Genomic DNA, 16314 nt, shown 5'->3' on the forward strand with positions numbered 1-16314 from the left:
ACATTCAGTGTTCATTAAATTAATTAATTAAGGAGTAACCATGTTTCAACTGTGATGATGTGTGTGTGTGTGTGTGTGTGTGTGTGTGTGAGGGTGAGTATGAGTACACATGCTGTCTCAGGAAACTGTGCTGGCATCCCACTGCATGACAGCCTGTGGCTCTGTGGCTTGTTGCTCAAGGAAATCCTCTGAAAGATCAGTGACTTGCAGCAGGGAAGAGGCTAAGTTTACACTGGTTCATCACTGTCCTACAACAACCCCCAACTAATCCCTAACTGATGTGCATCTATGCCTGTAAACACACAGTATGTGTGTCCATGTGTATTGATGCATATATGCAAGTAGATGATAATAGGCTTATAATGGTAGGCAGTAACTGACAAAATAACTTGCTATAACAATGAGCAAGTTGACCATTTTGCACAAATCATCAACTGGAGAGGCGACTCTGTATAAACCATAGAATCCTGATTGAAACCAAATATTTTCTTCAACAGTAGGGGAAGCATTTGAGCTATGAATTGGCTCTAAGTTTAGTGTAAACAAAACAAAACAGTTCAAGCAACCCTGTGTCTTAAGTCTATTCATGCATCACTTATGTTAAAAACATAGGGCAGAGCAGTAAATTCGTTTCTCTTTGTAGTGAGGCCAGTCACAGCAAAGATCCTTTAATTAAGAAAACACATGAGGACATTACTTGTAGATTTATATAATAAAATGTCAGTAAAAATAGGTTGCCTATATTCACTTTTCAAAAGACTCCACATTCCATCCAGTTCATGAAAAATGGACTTGGTCTGCACTTCATGACATGGGCTCAAAACACAAGTATACAAGGCAACATACAGTAAGATAATATGCTATAAAGCCTTATATAAATACACCAGTCAGAAGGAAGGAAGCGAACGTACATATACAGTATATTGTGTATACTATTTATCTTAAGTGCTACATTGTGAGACATTATTCACCTCTGCTGATTTGAGTCAAGTGTAATCCAACGTATGTCCATTGAGTCTGAAACAAAGGAATAAGTCCCCCATAGTTGGGGACAGCAGAGTTTTGTGAGCAGTGTACACCCCCAGACCCTGTCGTCTGGCAAAATCACCAACACAGGGAGTTGCTCGAAAAGTCCTATCCATGTTCGGGCGCTCCCGAGGCGAGAACCATACACGAGACCACCAGGCCTGAGGCTCAAGCCTCCCCGGCAGACAGCTCCACGGCGGGCTCCCATAGGCCCCCCCCGCATCAGTGTCCTTTCACAGTTTGCTGTCTAGAGCCAGGTGGTCCGGGTGGAGTGCCGGTTATGGACCTCGGCACGAGCCGCAGGGGGGTGGCAGTAGCGCGGTGTCCGGCCACGGCGCTCCCTCCCTGGGCGGCGCGCCCTCTCAGGGTCTGGGGGGGCGGGTAGTCAGGCTTCTTCAGCAGTGGCGTCTATACCAGCATAGGTGAAGTTCTCAAAGAGCGCCATGTTCACGTAGGCCTGTGAAGCAAAAAGCGTTATAAGGAGGTATTGACTAACACAGCAACACACTACATAGAAATGCGGCTTGAATTGCATGCTATCGTGCTATCCTCTTCAGCTCTTGCTTTGACTGACTATGCTGTGACCACACATATGTGACTGTAACAATATCCATAAATCTGTGCTTTCAAATTCTACCTCAGCACCACAACAGTTTTGTGTCTTTGTCTGGCCAATTAAAAATGGCTTGCGAGAAGGCTTTTTTGCTTGAGTTCAGCTTTACTGGTATGGACCCAAGTAGCCCATGACTACATTTCAACTTTTGCATTCAGGCCCTCACCTTCCTTGCCTCTTGCATCCTGGTGAGTTGCACAGAGATTTGTTGAAACGGTGGTCGCTCGTACGGCCGATCCCTCCAGCACTGTCGCATCAACTCATACCTGAAGAATAAAAAAAGCCTCTCTCAGTTCTCACTTCCGAGTCATTTGGCAAATGTGTGAGCATTGTGTGTTAAATAAGCCTCAGTCTTATTTACTGTGAATTTCAACATATGTTTTTATATTCATTTTAACATCCCTCCTTATAATGCACAATGCAAAGCATCAATGTATCAGTCGACAGTAGATAAACAATCAGGCCGTATGTCTTAATAACGCTGTTGGCCTTGCAGTGGAGATTGTGTGAGAATGAGAGAGTGGGTATATTTACACTTCATCATCACAGTTCTTGGGTTTCTCCATTCGGTATCCCTGTGGGAGTTTCTCATAGAGCTCTGCACAGGTCATCCCACAATATGGCGTTCCACCTGAAAATAGCATAGATAGTGATAGTGAGTGACACCCACACCAATATAACTAACCAGCCAACCTCATTATTACCAAGTACATTACAATTATCAAGTACAGTATCATTATCAGTGTGGCAATTAACTGTTATCATCACCAGCATCACCCAGTCATACTCATCCTTGTTGCTCAAGTCAAATTCTCTCCACCAGATATACACTCAAAAGTTTGGGGTCACTTAGAAATTTCCATTCCACTCCACAGAATACCAACTAAGATCAGTTGTATTGTTTTTTTTTAATCAGGGCAGCAGTTTTCAGATTACATTATGTCCTTACATAAATGCAAAAGGGTTCTCCAATGTTTTTTCAGTTAGCCTTTTCAAATGATATCAGATTAGTAAACAGAATGTGCCTTTGGAACATTGGATGAATGGTTGCTGATAATGGGCAATGTAGATATTGCATTAAAGATTAGCCATTTCTTTCTACAACAGTCATTTACAACATTAATGATGAAAACAAGGACATTTCTAAGTGACTCCAAACTTTTGAACGGTATTGTATTTGGTGCACATTACAGTGGTTGAAAATTGTCAGCTTCGTACTGCTAAACTGAAAAAGAGACATTTTGTAGAAGACATATTTGCTCACCTAAGCTCACAATCTCCCAGAGAAGGACCCCAAATGACCACCTGAGGTAGGTGAGGAAACAGGGAGGTGAACATCAGGAGAAAGGGAGGAAGAAGAGGAGAGAAGAAGGGAGAGAGAGAAGAGGGAGGAAGAGAGAGAGCAAAATAACATATGATTGGAGTTGTTTACTAGACAACATAACTGAGCAGAAAATCATATTCAGTCATTTTAAGATAACTTTCTTTAAACATTGGTGCATTTGTTTGTGCTTCTGCAATGTGATAGAATCGAGTCTGCCGAGGGGTAATAAAAGAGGTGGCACCTCTGAAGCTGCTTGCCACTTCTGCACTTGCCATTTGGGCCACCAACTTCCTTTGGTTGTTGAACTCTCTAGCACACTCTGTTCTCATGGCTATAAAAATAGGGCTTTGACAGGGGGCATGCAGGCTTGCGGCAGAAGTCTCCAACTTCCTCATTTACTTTATCAGTTCCTTTGCATGAATTTATCAGGGTGTAGAGTAGCACATGTTGTAGAAGAGTAGGAATTGTTGTTTACTAAGCTATATTAAGGTCACATTATGACATCGAACAACTGGTTGTTGTTCAGTAGAAATGGAACAATACAGTATATTGAATATTTCAGTATTGAAATATTTTTGGCACAATATATAATTTGTGGCAGCAAGTATTGCAATATTAAGTCATTTCATTATTTTAATTTCATTCCGGTACATTTATCTAGTCTGATATTATTGCTTCTGAATTCTGGGAAACATCCTCAGTTCTGTACCTTAGCATCATTGGGTGTTTCGGCCTTTTAATCAAAAGGACACCCTCTGCTAAGACAGGCCCATCGCAGGCTGATCAGACCCGGTATGTGTCCCAATACCCCTGGGGCCCAGCCAAGGTCTTTTTTTCTCTCATCAGCCATATCCTCTGACTGTAGTGCTCTGGAGTCACTGATGTTGCCTTACTGGTCCACCGCAGGGTTTAGCTATGAATTCCCAGGTTTTTCAGGAGCTGAGCTCATTGTCCTTATCCGCACCAACACAGTTCTTATCCACATTACTTAACACAACATTGGTTTTTACTCATTGATCTGAATAATACAAATCAAGATAGGATTAGTGAAACGAAAGGGAGTGATGCCCCAGACACTCACACATCACTCTTTGTGGTGTAAACACTGTAATTTAGAGACTCTATGGCCATCCATCGCACAGGCAATCTCCCCTAAGAGATAAAACAGAAAGATTTTGGTCTTTAATATTTAACACACATGCACACACATTTTCTTTCTTAATGCAATGATGCAATTAAACATTAGCATTTGTTCAGCCACAAGTGTTTATGTATTTTTTCGTGATAGGAGAGGCATGTAATTTGGCTCTCTGCTAACCTCTGCTGGCTAAAATTGAACACGCAAAACATGCACTGCTAAAATTATGAGGGAAAATTGATACTGCTCAGCTAGAAAAATGTTGCATTTTAGATATCATATTACAGAATAAACAAACACATGAAATACCAAATGCCAAATCCTAAAATCTAGTAGTGCATTTACCATAGTCTTCTTGACATACACCTCCTCCCCTCGAGACAAACCAAAATCAGCAATCTTGGCAACCAGGTTTTCTCCTACCAGCACATTTCTGGCAGCTAAATCTCTGTGGATAAACTGGAGACAGAGATGAGAGGTCATACTAGGTTTTAATCAGGACTGAACTAAAAGATCTGCACAGTGCTCAAACTAAAAGTATTATCCCTGTGAGAAAACATGTGGCTAAAATTACATTTTCCTCATCTTAAGAGACAAAAGACAAAACAAGTATGTAAGTATAGTATAAGTATATATACTCTTTTGATCCCGTGAGGGAAATTTGGTCTCTGCATTTATCCCAATCCGTGAATTAGTGAAACACACTCAGCACACAGTGAACACACAGTGAGGTGAAGCACACACTAATCCCGGCGCAGTGATCTGCCTGCAACAACAGCGGCGCTCGGGGAGCAGTGAGGGGTTAGGTGCCTTGCTCAAGGGCACTTCAGCCGTGCCTACTGGTTGGGCAACCCTCCGCTTACAAGTCCGAAGCGCTAACCAGTAGGCCACGGCTGCCCCTACACGAGTGAAATTGTTGAACAATTGAAATTGTTAAAAAAAAACATTCTAAAGCACATTCTACCCTTCTGCTCATTTAATAGTGCAGTCCCCTTTTTTAAAACAATTTCAAACAATACTACATAAAAATGTATGCTCCGTACAAAGCCAGCCACAGAGCCATACCTGTTTGTCACTAAGGTAATGCATGCCATTGGCTACATCAACAGCAAACTGAAGCAGCTGTTGAGAGGTAAGAGTGGAGGCAGTGCCATGCTCTTTGGCGAAGGCTGGATCTGTCTCTAAGACACGGCTCTTCCTCAAAAAGTCCAGCAGATTCCCGTAAGGTGCGTACTCAATGGCAATGTAGAGGTACCCTGTGAATGTACAAGGATATAAGACAACTCTGAATGTGTTAAAGAGAGAGTACTCTCAAAATACGTTGTTGGTTGAACATGCACCTGAAAAAAACTGAGAGAAGAAAAAACTGAAAGATTACTGCTCAGAACACTCTATGCATGAGTTGCTTTCAAGGCAATTATGCAACAACCTAATCTGGTTCTAATGAAGCTGTGGGAATGGCAAAAAAGGGATTTCTTTTTACTCAAAATGCACTCGGGGCCCCATATCAAGTTTTGTTTTCTATAATAGTGGCAAAGAAACAAACAAAACAAACATAATCGTCCAGATTTCTCTAACAGTGCTGATATTGGCGTGCCAAAAAAGAATCTAATAAAATTTGAATCTGACTATAGACGTTAACTATTTCCTGTATGCTTGCACACTAAAATATCAAGAGATTTAAGACAATGATTAATCATAATGTATATCTTGACTGTTATTTGTACTTAACTGATGGTCGATTTATGTCTAAGGTAAGTACCAGAAATACCCACAGGATGGCGCTCTCACCTCTATTCTCACAGGCACCAATGAGGTTAATGATGTTGGGGTGCTGGCCAAGCTTACAAAGGACCTCCAGTTCTCCTGCAAAGTCTCTGTGATCGTTCTCAGAGGCAAACTCTAGACAGGATAAACACAACGGGGACACACACACACACACACACACACACACACGCACACACACGTTGGTCAATTGGACAGTTGGACAGTTGGACAGTTGGACACATGTACGATCCTGCATATTCTGTGTGTGTCTGTGTTCATTGTTATCCGTGTCTCTCCCACACGATTCACCTTTCAGCATTTTGATGGCAGCACTCATCTTATTGCCGTCCTTGTTCTTGATCATAGCCTTGATCACTTGACCAAAGTTGCCCTCGCCGATAACGTCCTCAAACTTGATGTCGTCCCACTCCAAGATGGGGTATGTCAGAGGCTCTGGGTTGGGCTTTGGGCGCCTGGTCAGGGTCAGGGTGCCTGAGTTGAACTGTAGAATGGTCTCCTCCCCCTGAGCAGGAACAGGGAGAAAGGCATGATCTCCACGAGGTGTCAATGCCTATGAGCGTGTGATTAGACCAGTTGGCACTATGAAGAACAGTACAGGTTTTACCTGTGTGTGTGTGTGTGTGTGTGTGTGTGTGTGTGTGTGTGTGTGTGTGTGTGTGCGTGTGTGTGTGTGTGCGTGTGTGTGTGTGTGTGTGTATGTGTGTGTGTGCGTGTGTGTGTGTGTGTGTGTGCATGTATGTGTGTGTGTGTCATTACTATTCAGAAAGCTGGGGACTGCAATGCTTACCGATCCAGACTGGTAGGTGAACGTGCGCCGACGTTTGAGCAGACTTTTGCGTATGCAGAAGAGGACCACGAGGGCCAGGAGGATGGTGACACAGGTGACGGTCACTGAGCCCACCACTGCCACCAGGAGCTGAGAGCTGTCCCCTCCTGGTTTCATCACTTCCTGGGTGGTGGGTGTGAATCTGAGTGTACCTGCAGCAAGATGGTTTAATGTCTCAGAGCAGCCAGAGGAGCATCCACCCTTGTTTCATTGGCTCTATGAATCAGTTTAATGTGTTATTGTAGTGCTACAAGAAAATAGGTATTAGTAAAACAAGCATTACAGGTCTCAATAGGTAATCATGAAAAATGCTTTGAGCATAAGACTTTCTTGTACATTACACTATCAAGTGATTCTGACGAGACTAGTACAGAAGTGTTCTCTTGAAACACTCATCATGTATTGTGTAGATATTTTCCTTTCAAGGGTAAATTCTTTTTCAACAGTATTTTTTTTATGAGTATCTAGTTTTTATGGCATCCTCAAATTCAATCCCATGGGACAGCGTTATGAGAACAGATGATAGCCACACCTGTGATTTCCTCTAGCCTTGCAGTCTAACCACTTTGTAGTTGTGCCATTAAAAAAAAAAATTACAAATCAGCTTTTAACACGACATCAAATATACATCACTTGCTGTTGTTGGTGGCTGACAGTTAGCTAGTAAGCTTGCAAGTTTTAGGCAAAACACCATATGTCCTTTTTTATCAACTACAACTTTGTTACTCTGTCTCATTGCTAATATCCTTGATAAAGGCTTTGGTACTACAAAACAAAAAGTGCCTATTATGGCATTTGCCACACCACATGTTGGTTTTAAAACTGCAAGAATCATTCTTGACCTTTTCTAACAGCACTTAAACAGCACTTTAAATAACCTTAAAAATATTTCACAACCTGAGCAATAACATATTAAGATTTCTTTATGTTCACTTTTTATGTTCAGACACTCACCATCTCCTTGGATCGGGGCTTCCACAAACGCACTCCATTCTCCAGGCACCTTCGAAAATGCCCTGACCCTGAACTGATAGTGGGTGCTGCCATTGAGGGCAGTAATGTCCTTGGTGGTCTTATTGCCATCTTCGGTGTCCACCCAGAGATGCACGCTCTTTTGGCCAACCGGTTGGTACTCAATGGTGTACTTAATAATGCCCCCGTTGGGGTCCACTGGGGGCTGCCACTGGACTCGCACTGCGTTGAAGGAAATGTGGTCCACACGAATGTTCTGTGGTGACGAAGGTCCTGAAATGAAATTACGTAAAAGAAAGCCACAAAACAGGTTACTACCAGAGGTGGACTCTCTTTCACTACAAATCCACATTCAAGTTACTTTCCCTGCACTTGCTTTAGTACATCTGAAATTTAGCCTCTACTGCAATTTAGTAACTTTTCAAAGAATAACAAGACCTCCTCTCTCTATTCTCTCAGAGTCTAGCTAAAACTGTGCACCTATAGCATTGGACCTGACGTAGAAAGCACAAATGCAGCTCTCGCAGGCCTCTGAGTCAAGCACAGAGTGGCATTGCCGTGGATGGTTAAAGGGGAAATGTTACCCTGGCTGTTGACGCGGAGGATGTAGGGCTTTGAGGCCGGCCCAAGACTGCCACAGTTGACCAAACGGACGATCACGCGGTAGTCCTGGTGGTACTCCAGGTTGTGGAGATCGATGGAGTGCACACTGAGCATGTTGTGCTTCTCCCACAGCTTCGTCCCCGTTGGTCCGTAGAACTCAACTAAAAAGCCTGTGGCTGAGCCGTGGCCTTGAGGCAGAGACCACTTGACCGTGGCGTTACGGCCCTCCAGCGAGCGGAAATCGATCTTCGGCCTGGCCGTGGGCTCTGACGACACAGAACATGCAGTCAGAGGCAGTCCGCCATGCCTGCTGGATCACTCACAGACAGGCTGGGTCACTTTCAGCTACCCACTGCTGCTAGCTAGCGGGCCAATAAAATGGAATTAGCTATGATGCCAAGATTCTTTCCTCTCTGCTCTACACTGACCAATTTAGTGTACTGTGCTCACTACTCTCATGCCCTGACTGCCCTGGTTTTGTGTATCACTGATTGGACGGGTTTTGATGTCCCTTACCTGGACAGTCGGTCTTCATGATGGCCTCTGGTCCCGAGGTCCCCTCTCCTCCCTCCCCAGGCCGGCTGAGCTGAACCTGCACCAGATACCTGGTGGAGGGCTGCAGGTGCATCAGGCTGATGGGGTCAGTGTTGTATACTGGAAGAGAAAGAGAAAGAGTCAAAGACAAAGACTCTCTGATGGGTCCTTGATCTGTACACAACCTATTTATGTTTTAAATAGAAAACATTTCACAGAGGCATTTGTCTTACTTTTTTTGACTTGCAGGGCCAGATGTGATCAGCAATTTTTGAGGAGACTTTTAAGGAGACTTGAAAGAGATTTTGAATTGCTATTTATTTGCTACCCATAGAACAGATTCCTTAATGGTTGTCTTCCGAAGAAATCAATTCTGCCAGACTAACTCTTTCCAGACTAATCGAAGGTGAGATGACACCCTTGTCTCAAAGAACTGTATACGCCTTGTGCTAATACAGCTGTACAATAAAACAACATGCATTTTACCCCATTCATTTCATTGGTATATGACATCAGCTGTTACTACATCTAATACTACAAATCCATCTTGTGAGTGTAGACCAAACAAGCACAATGGCACAGTGTCAGCAGACAGCCTTGTACGCCTTCAGCGTGAACTCACCGCTAAAGGAGGAGAACAGGTCCGTTGAGTCCAAACGTTTATAGAGGACTTTGGTGGAGGTGATGGGTCCGTCTCCTCTGTAGGCGTCCCACAGCTTCACCAGTAGCTGCTTGCTGCCCTTCTCCAGCAGTGTCGGAGGTGTGGTAGGACATGGTGGCTCTGAGTGGAGAAGGCAGATCTTGTCATGAGAGGCAATATCACGTCAGAGTATCTACCAATGTACAGTGTAGGCTGAGTCCATTAGGAGGAGAATGGTGAACTGTAACTGCTATGACAGTTTATTAAGAGTCTAAAAAGTATGTTCAAAAGTATACTTCTGGTTTAACAAGACAATACATTACAATTATAATGCCATTAGTGTTTAAATGTGTTTTTTTTTTCATCACATATGCAACAACCACTTCTGTTATTTGCGTCTATTCATTTTCACTGTCGTATTCTTGATCATTATGAGCGTCTTTGCTTACCTTTGACAGTGAGATTGAACTTGCGTGAGTCCTGCCCGCCGTTTGTCGACACTCTGCACTCCCACAGGCCTCCGTGCTCTGCTTGCAAGCGTGGGATCTCAAAATGGGCGGTGCTCTTGTTCGAGTCTGTGGTCGTGCGGATAGGCTGGTGACAGAACATGGAGAAACTCTGTTAATGCTATCAATTAATATTGAATAGAAAATGACTGTAACACCCACACCTACCCACTCCTCCACACACACACACACACACACACACACACACACACACACACACACACACACACACACACACAGAGACACATACACAAACACACACACACACACACTGACATGTTACCTGAAGTTCAGTGCTGTCCAGCTTGCGCAGCACTATGCTCATGTGCCTAGGCGGGGGGTTGCCCGTGGCAGAGCATGTGAGCTTCGGGCTTGAGTGCAGGTTCCACTCTAGGTTGTCGTCCATTTCAATGATCCGAGGGGCATGCTCTACAAGGGCAGAGAAAGACCATCAGACAGCAGACAAATGAAGACAGCTTCAAATTCAGACATTTAGCAATTCAGCAAATAAGCTCAAGGACACTTCCACTAGCACCAGCTACCTACTGATTAGTGAACGACTCCTCTACCTCTCGAGCCAGTGCTGGTGATATAGTACACAGTTCAACAAAAATGCTAAATGCCATTCCTGTATTTAGAGACTTTAGTCTTTCAATATTTTAACCCAGTCTCTTTATAGTCTCATTGACTTAAATCATCAAGTATCTACAAAGCATCTGGGTGTCAGATGTAGGAGTGTTTGAGGAGTGCTAAAAACAACAGGAAGGCAGTAAACCAGCAGGAGTAATGAGCACAAACGTCACCAAATACAAGCATCTTTTGGTTCGTTGAATACCACTGGAGAGGAGTCACTGCATAGCACCAACTGCATGGGATGTCGTTCGAATAATAAGTAAATATTTCAACATTTTTCCCCAAATTTAATTCAAATTGAAATGATGGACATAGGAAGGCCCATGAGGTCTGGATGTGAGTCCTACCCTGTGATACCCTGATCTCTCCCAATTAGTGCATCAGGTGTCTGAGCTGAAATTCCTCTGTCACCTGATTTCTCGCAGTGTTGCCCGCGCCACCCTGTCTGGCACTGGCACCCGCTGTAAGGGTTGCAGGTTCCCCCGTTCTTGCAGTCACAGCGCAGCCGACAATCCGCACCATACATGCCATCAGAGCATTCTATCAGAAGGCACAAAGGATCTTAGTCGCACATTCTTTTTTTCCTGCAAGTCTCATACCCAGTAATCTACACTGATCCTGTGATCCTCACCTCTGAAACAAAATACATAATGTGTGTAATGTAAGTGTTTTACTCCTGTAATATAATGATTAGACTCCAATACAGCATCTGGAAGAGGAACAATATACAGCATCTGGAAGAGGAACAATATAGTGTCCCATATAACCCATTCAACAACTTCATTACAGAATCATTAACCTAACCAATGAAGTACTCTACACACGAAAAAGACATAAAGAGTTTCAGCAGACTTGCCACATACTACAGTAGATGTACCTATACTAGGTGTACTAAAGCTGAAGCTGCTCTTACTTTCATTGCAGAGAGCTCCATGCCAACCACTGGCACAGGAGCATCCATAAGGATCCAGCAGACAGAAGCTTAATCCTTTGCAGTTCATCAGCTTATTACATGATTCCTGACAGTTGTGACCAAACTTCCCTTCCCGGCATGCTGCAGAGGACAATACAGAGGCATTTTAGGAAGCAAAAGATCATTATAGACAATGGATTTTTTACTCAGACACAGTACAGTCGGATGGGTGTTCTCCCTCCCTAGCTCTGTGGGAGAAAGTTCTATGTCCTGTCTCACCACCAGGAGCATGATTCACTTCAGGGCGAACCTTTCCAGCCGTCCACACCCACCTGTCTCACAGCGCATTCCCATGAACCCCGGCGGGCAGATGCAGTCTCCACTCTTGTCATGACACACACCCCCATTGAGGCACTCGGGACAGTCCTGATCACATGCAAGCCCCCACTTCATGCCTGGACAAGCTGGTACAATCACACAACAGGGTGGTTAGCCTCAGCTCCAACATCAACAGGTATCATCTAAACACGATGTATACTTGTGGTTTACAATGGGTAATGCTCCATACCTCTCACAATGAGTCTCATTATGGCACCAAATAGCAGACTTTCACCAATGAAGTTGGCACTGTAGATCCCAGCGCTTTCCTCAGTGACTTGGTTTAAAGTCAGCCTGGCTGTATTGTCTACCCGTTCTTGCACATGTGTTGTGGAGTAGAAATTACCTGAAATGTTAAAATGTTTCATTTATCATCTTATGAAATCAGGCCATTTAACACAGGTAACTTTAGGTAACATAGAAGAGGAAGAGGAGTATTCCTGAGCTTAATTAGTCAACAAAGCAATATATGCAGCTCACAAAATCATGTTTTTGTTTACTTGGAGGAAAGAGAAGATATTATTACCATTATGTTTCCATGTGATCTCTTCTTTTCTGTCCGTTTTGTGGATATGTGTGACCAATTCCACTGTATCCCCCTTATTGGCAGTCATGGAAAGTTGTGCTGGGACCAACATCCCTTTGTTTCATATAAATAAAACATGTTTACTATGACACAAATCAAGTGACAGAACATCATTTTATAGTTTGTCTGTGTCTATTGTCATTACTCCATCTTACCTCTGTTGAGGTTGCTGACAAAAGTCACAGTATGATGGCTGGAACGGCAATGAAAAATGCCTGCATGCTCTATGTTGTGGAAGCCAGATGCAATCACCTTACTGGCTTCATTGGCCACATTGGCCACTTGTGTCACTTTGAACTTGGGTTCTTCTGGATACCTGATGATTTTGTCGTCTTTCTTGATTTCCAGATTAAGTTTGGGGTTGCGCTCACCACTGACACATGTCAAGGTGTGCGTGTTACTGTGCCCGTTACTACTGTGCCCCACATTAGAAATCATGGTGAGATCCATGACAGAATCTACAAAAGACAATGAAAGTATGTAATGTTTAAACTGAAAACCTTAAACTGTGGTCCCATTATCCATGACTTTTAACACAAAGTATTGTCCAGTTAACATCTAAAACAACTGTTATCCCAGATTTGATTAGGCTACTGTACTGCCTTATTCCCTAATGTAACAAAGAAATAACTTCAGTGGCCATATTTTGGATGCTCCCAAAGAGAGATAAGTTATAGTTAAGCCATTTTCGCTGAAGAACAACATGTTAAGCCATTTTCGCAGAAGAACAACATGTCTACAATCAGTAGCTTCTGCTGCTTTGAGACTGTTGTTCTCTCCATCCTCCACCTATCCCCTTCCTCTACATGCCATTACTAGGCATATGACCCCCAAACAATGGTAGGAAACAAAGATGAGCCCTGGTAATCTCAAGAGATCACATTCCACTCCAGACATTGTGGGCTGGTGAGTTCCCTTACCAACCAGGAAGGTATTTTACTGGCTGTAAAGAGTAAAGTTATAACATTGGCTGGGCATAAGTTTAGTCCGTGTAGAGGTGCCTTGAGTTGTCCATACCAGACCAGATTTCACGCACACATCAGATTTGCGATGGATTGATAGTCCTTTTGAAACGTCTGAATTCACCCATTTACCACATAATGTGAGCTAATGCTAAATACTATAACGTATGTAAACTACATCTTGACACTGACTCTACACACGGAGCAAGAGTTCATCATATAAAGTTGATTTTTTTGTGTAGGGTTCGGTTCGGGCTAAATACTGACTGTTTTAGCCATACACAAAACCTTAATTCATTAAATAGTAGCGGGTAAATATTAAAACAATACTCACCTGATGTGGAGATAAAACATAACAGTAAAATGACGTTAATCATAATTCCAGATATGTTGTAATCCGTTAATTTGTGGATAACTCCGATATTTTCAAATTGGTATAAGATCTGCTTTCCAGATTATTATTCCACTGTGGCGCGTTAATGCGCATCTCCAGTAATTCCGATGTTACATCCGTACCATTAAATTCAGACAAGATCTGATATTTTCTGAGATGTCTCTTGGTGTAAAAGCGTCTAATACGTCCAAAAGCCAAGCTATGTTTCCCAGTAAACTCCTCTCCTCTGGGTGGGAAAGGAAGGAAAACGCGTCACGGCGCTGGAGAGAGAGGATTGAGGGTTTTGGCACTTCACATTGTTTGACATCAAAACATGGCATACTTGTTGTCTGCATTAGAATACATAGAGCCTGTTAACTTCGATTATAGTAAGTTTATAGGATAAAAGTATTTCTTCAGATGTCATGATAATCTAAGTGACCTTTAATCTGCGTATATAAGAACACCTACTACAATATTAGTGAGAAATGTGTCAGCTACAACAAACTTTCTCCGATTTTTTTGAGGTTTTTGACAAATGATTGGTATAAATGAATTAATGTATAACGTAATCATTTTTGGCTTGCATTGCACTTATTAGCATATTTCTCTAATAACTTTTACTTATTTATGTGTTTAATATTATGATTTAGCCTATATGCTATGGGTCAGACTGAGGTTCATTTAAACCAACCACGCAGCTGCATTTCAGATTTTACATGTCCATTCTGTCCTGTATGCCACTCATCTGCATGTGCAGGTTGCAAACCACAGAGAGTGATTGCGCAAACATTCATAGAACCAGATGGTCGTCGTTCACCTGTGTTACCAATTGAACGTGATTCAAAATTCTTATGCTGTTGGGAACACGTGCACTGCCAATAACACAAACCTTTCTGTGGTTTCGTGATGTGTGCCTGTGCTTTAGCTCCCCTGATAATCAAGAACAACACATGGGTTTCAACTTTGGATTGGTCTGTTGGATTGAACAGATTGGAAATGTCATCAGCATTGTGAACATCCAAACATTCTTCCACTACTTCAGTGAGTGTGAGGAAATGAAGAACAATCTTGCACTGCCTTTGTTATGTCTGTCTGTTCAGTCTGGCCTGTAATTACATGGAAATCATCCAGCATCACACTTTTTAAAGTCATTAAGGGAGCGCTTCAGCACACTTTGAACAATTATGGATGGGCGGTTTGCAAAAGTGTTGATTTCATGCTTTCCCTTGGTTTCCTGATCACTGTATGCAGTTTGAGTTGACTCACTTCGGTATTGTTGGAGTTTCCTGTTTTCAGTTTGTCATAGGCTAAGATAAAAAAAAACAGTATGAACACTTCTATATATTCTTCTGCTGACTAGTACTTCTTCTCAGTTTTGTTCATTGTTTCACACAGCTATCATTCAGGTCTATCATCCTTATATGCTTATGCATGCACATTATGCAAGCAGGTTATCTTGAAGTACCATTGTTTTTTTTTTACTTCTTATGGTGACCTTTGAAGACACTGCAAAGTAGACACTGGACAGAGCGGAATGTTCTTTAGTCTTCTTTTGGCACTGTCACTAAAAGTCCACTGCAGGAGTGTCCCTCGCACCAAGAATAGCACATTACCTTGAGCAGCCTTTCCTTTTCCCCTTGCACATGGCCAAAAATGCAAAACACCCATAAACAATCTCATCTGTGAAAAAACAAAACTGTTGCCACTGGATATATTAAAAAAAAGTTGATTATTCTTTTAAATATACTCTGTAATATGCTCTTTAGTATTGGCAATATGCTTAAGAAGCAATACATTTGTAAACATAGGGTCATTGTTGTTTTGACTGTCTGTGTAAAGGTAAAGATGATAGAGATGACAGAAAAGATGTAAAGATGATAGACATGTATGCATGCCTGTGGGGTATATCAGTGGAAATAACTACTGTAACATTCCAACATACCAAGTATATCAAATTGATGTCAATGTTTTATGGTTCTCCAGTGGTCACATGGGTAATGACTGAGTACCTGGTGTTTCACGTACCCCAGTGTGCAGAGGACATCACTGAGGAGAAGGAGGAGGAGGGGGAAACCTCACGGGAAAAGGACCACATGCTGTATCAACACAGACACTGGACCCTGGGCTCTGCTAGACAGGGTGTGTAGATGTGCGGTCTGCTCTGTTGGGGTGGAGACCTGGCTGGGGTACAGCGCCACTCTTTAAGCACCAGCAGCCATTGTCTCAGCCGCCTTTTGTTGTTCCGCGCTGCAATCATGTGTTGAGTTTATTATGAGAGTGGAAGGCTTGTTGATTATTTTTCCTTGCTGTTTTTGCTTTGCTTGCATCAGACAAAGACAAGTCCTTCTCTGTGTCTCTTTACATGCCTTCCTTTTTGGGGTCAGCAGACAATATGCACATGGTCAGCAAGGTCATGTCTGAGAAAAAGAGATACAAAAAAACAAGGAACTGTTGTGATTTATCAGTACCTTTTCAACTTAAAGTTACTGGTATGTT

The 16314-nt window shown here is 42.7% G+C and overlaps 1 protein-coding gene across 4 annotated transcripts; it reads right to left on the reverse strand.

The window, feature by feature from the left end:
• Positions 1–635: 635 nt before the first annotated feature.
• tie1 (tyrosine kinase with immunoglobulin-like and EGF-like domains 1) lies at positions 636–14024 on the reverse strand. 4 transcript variants are annotated; one of them, XM_042057653.1, is made up of 23 exons: positions 13777–14024; positions 12636–12938; positions 12421–12534; positions 12085–12240; positions 11849–11980; positions 11517–11657; positions 11015–11143; positions 10254–10399; positions 9914–10058; positions 9447–9605; positions 8807–8944; positions 8272–8556; positions 7670–7960; positions 6677–6867; positions 6178–6391; positions 5893–6003; positions 5167–5357; positions 4447–4560; positions 4045–4115; positions 2904–2944; positions 2174–2270; positions 1806–1905; positions 636–1483 (listed from the first exon to the last, which is right to left on the reverse strand). In XM_042057653.1, exons 1-23 carry the CDS (start codon positions 13817–13819, stop codon positions 1412–1414), a joined length of 3384 nt encoding a protein of 1127 aa, XP_041913587.1. In that variant the 5' UTR covers positions 13820–14024; the 3' UTR covers positions 636–1411. The 4 variants fall into 4 exon arrangements, with proteins under 4 accessions (XP_041913587.1, XP_041913586.1, XP_041913589.1 ...); XM_042057652.1 differs by having other exon boundaries at positions 6178–6439; XM_042057655.1 differs by lacking the exon at positions 8272–8556.
• Between the last annotated feature and the right edge of the window lie 2290 nt (positions 14025–16314).

This window comes from Alosa sapidissima, chromosome 12, assembly GCF_018492685.1.
Source record: "Alosa sapidissima isolate fAloSap1 chromosome 12, fAloSap1.pri, whole genome shotgun sequence".
NCBI classification, from domain to species: domain Eukaryota; kingdom Metazoa; phylum Chordata; class Actinopteri; order Clupeiformes; family Clupeidae; genus Alosa; species Alosa sapidissima.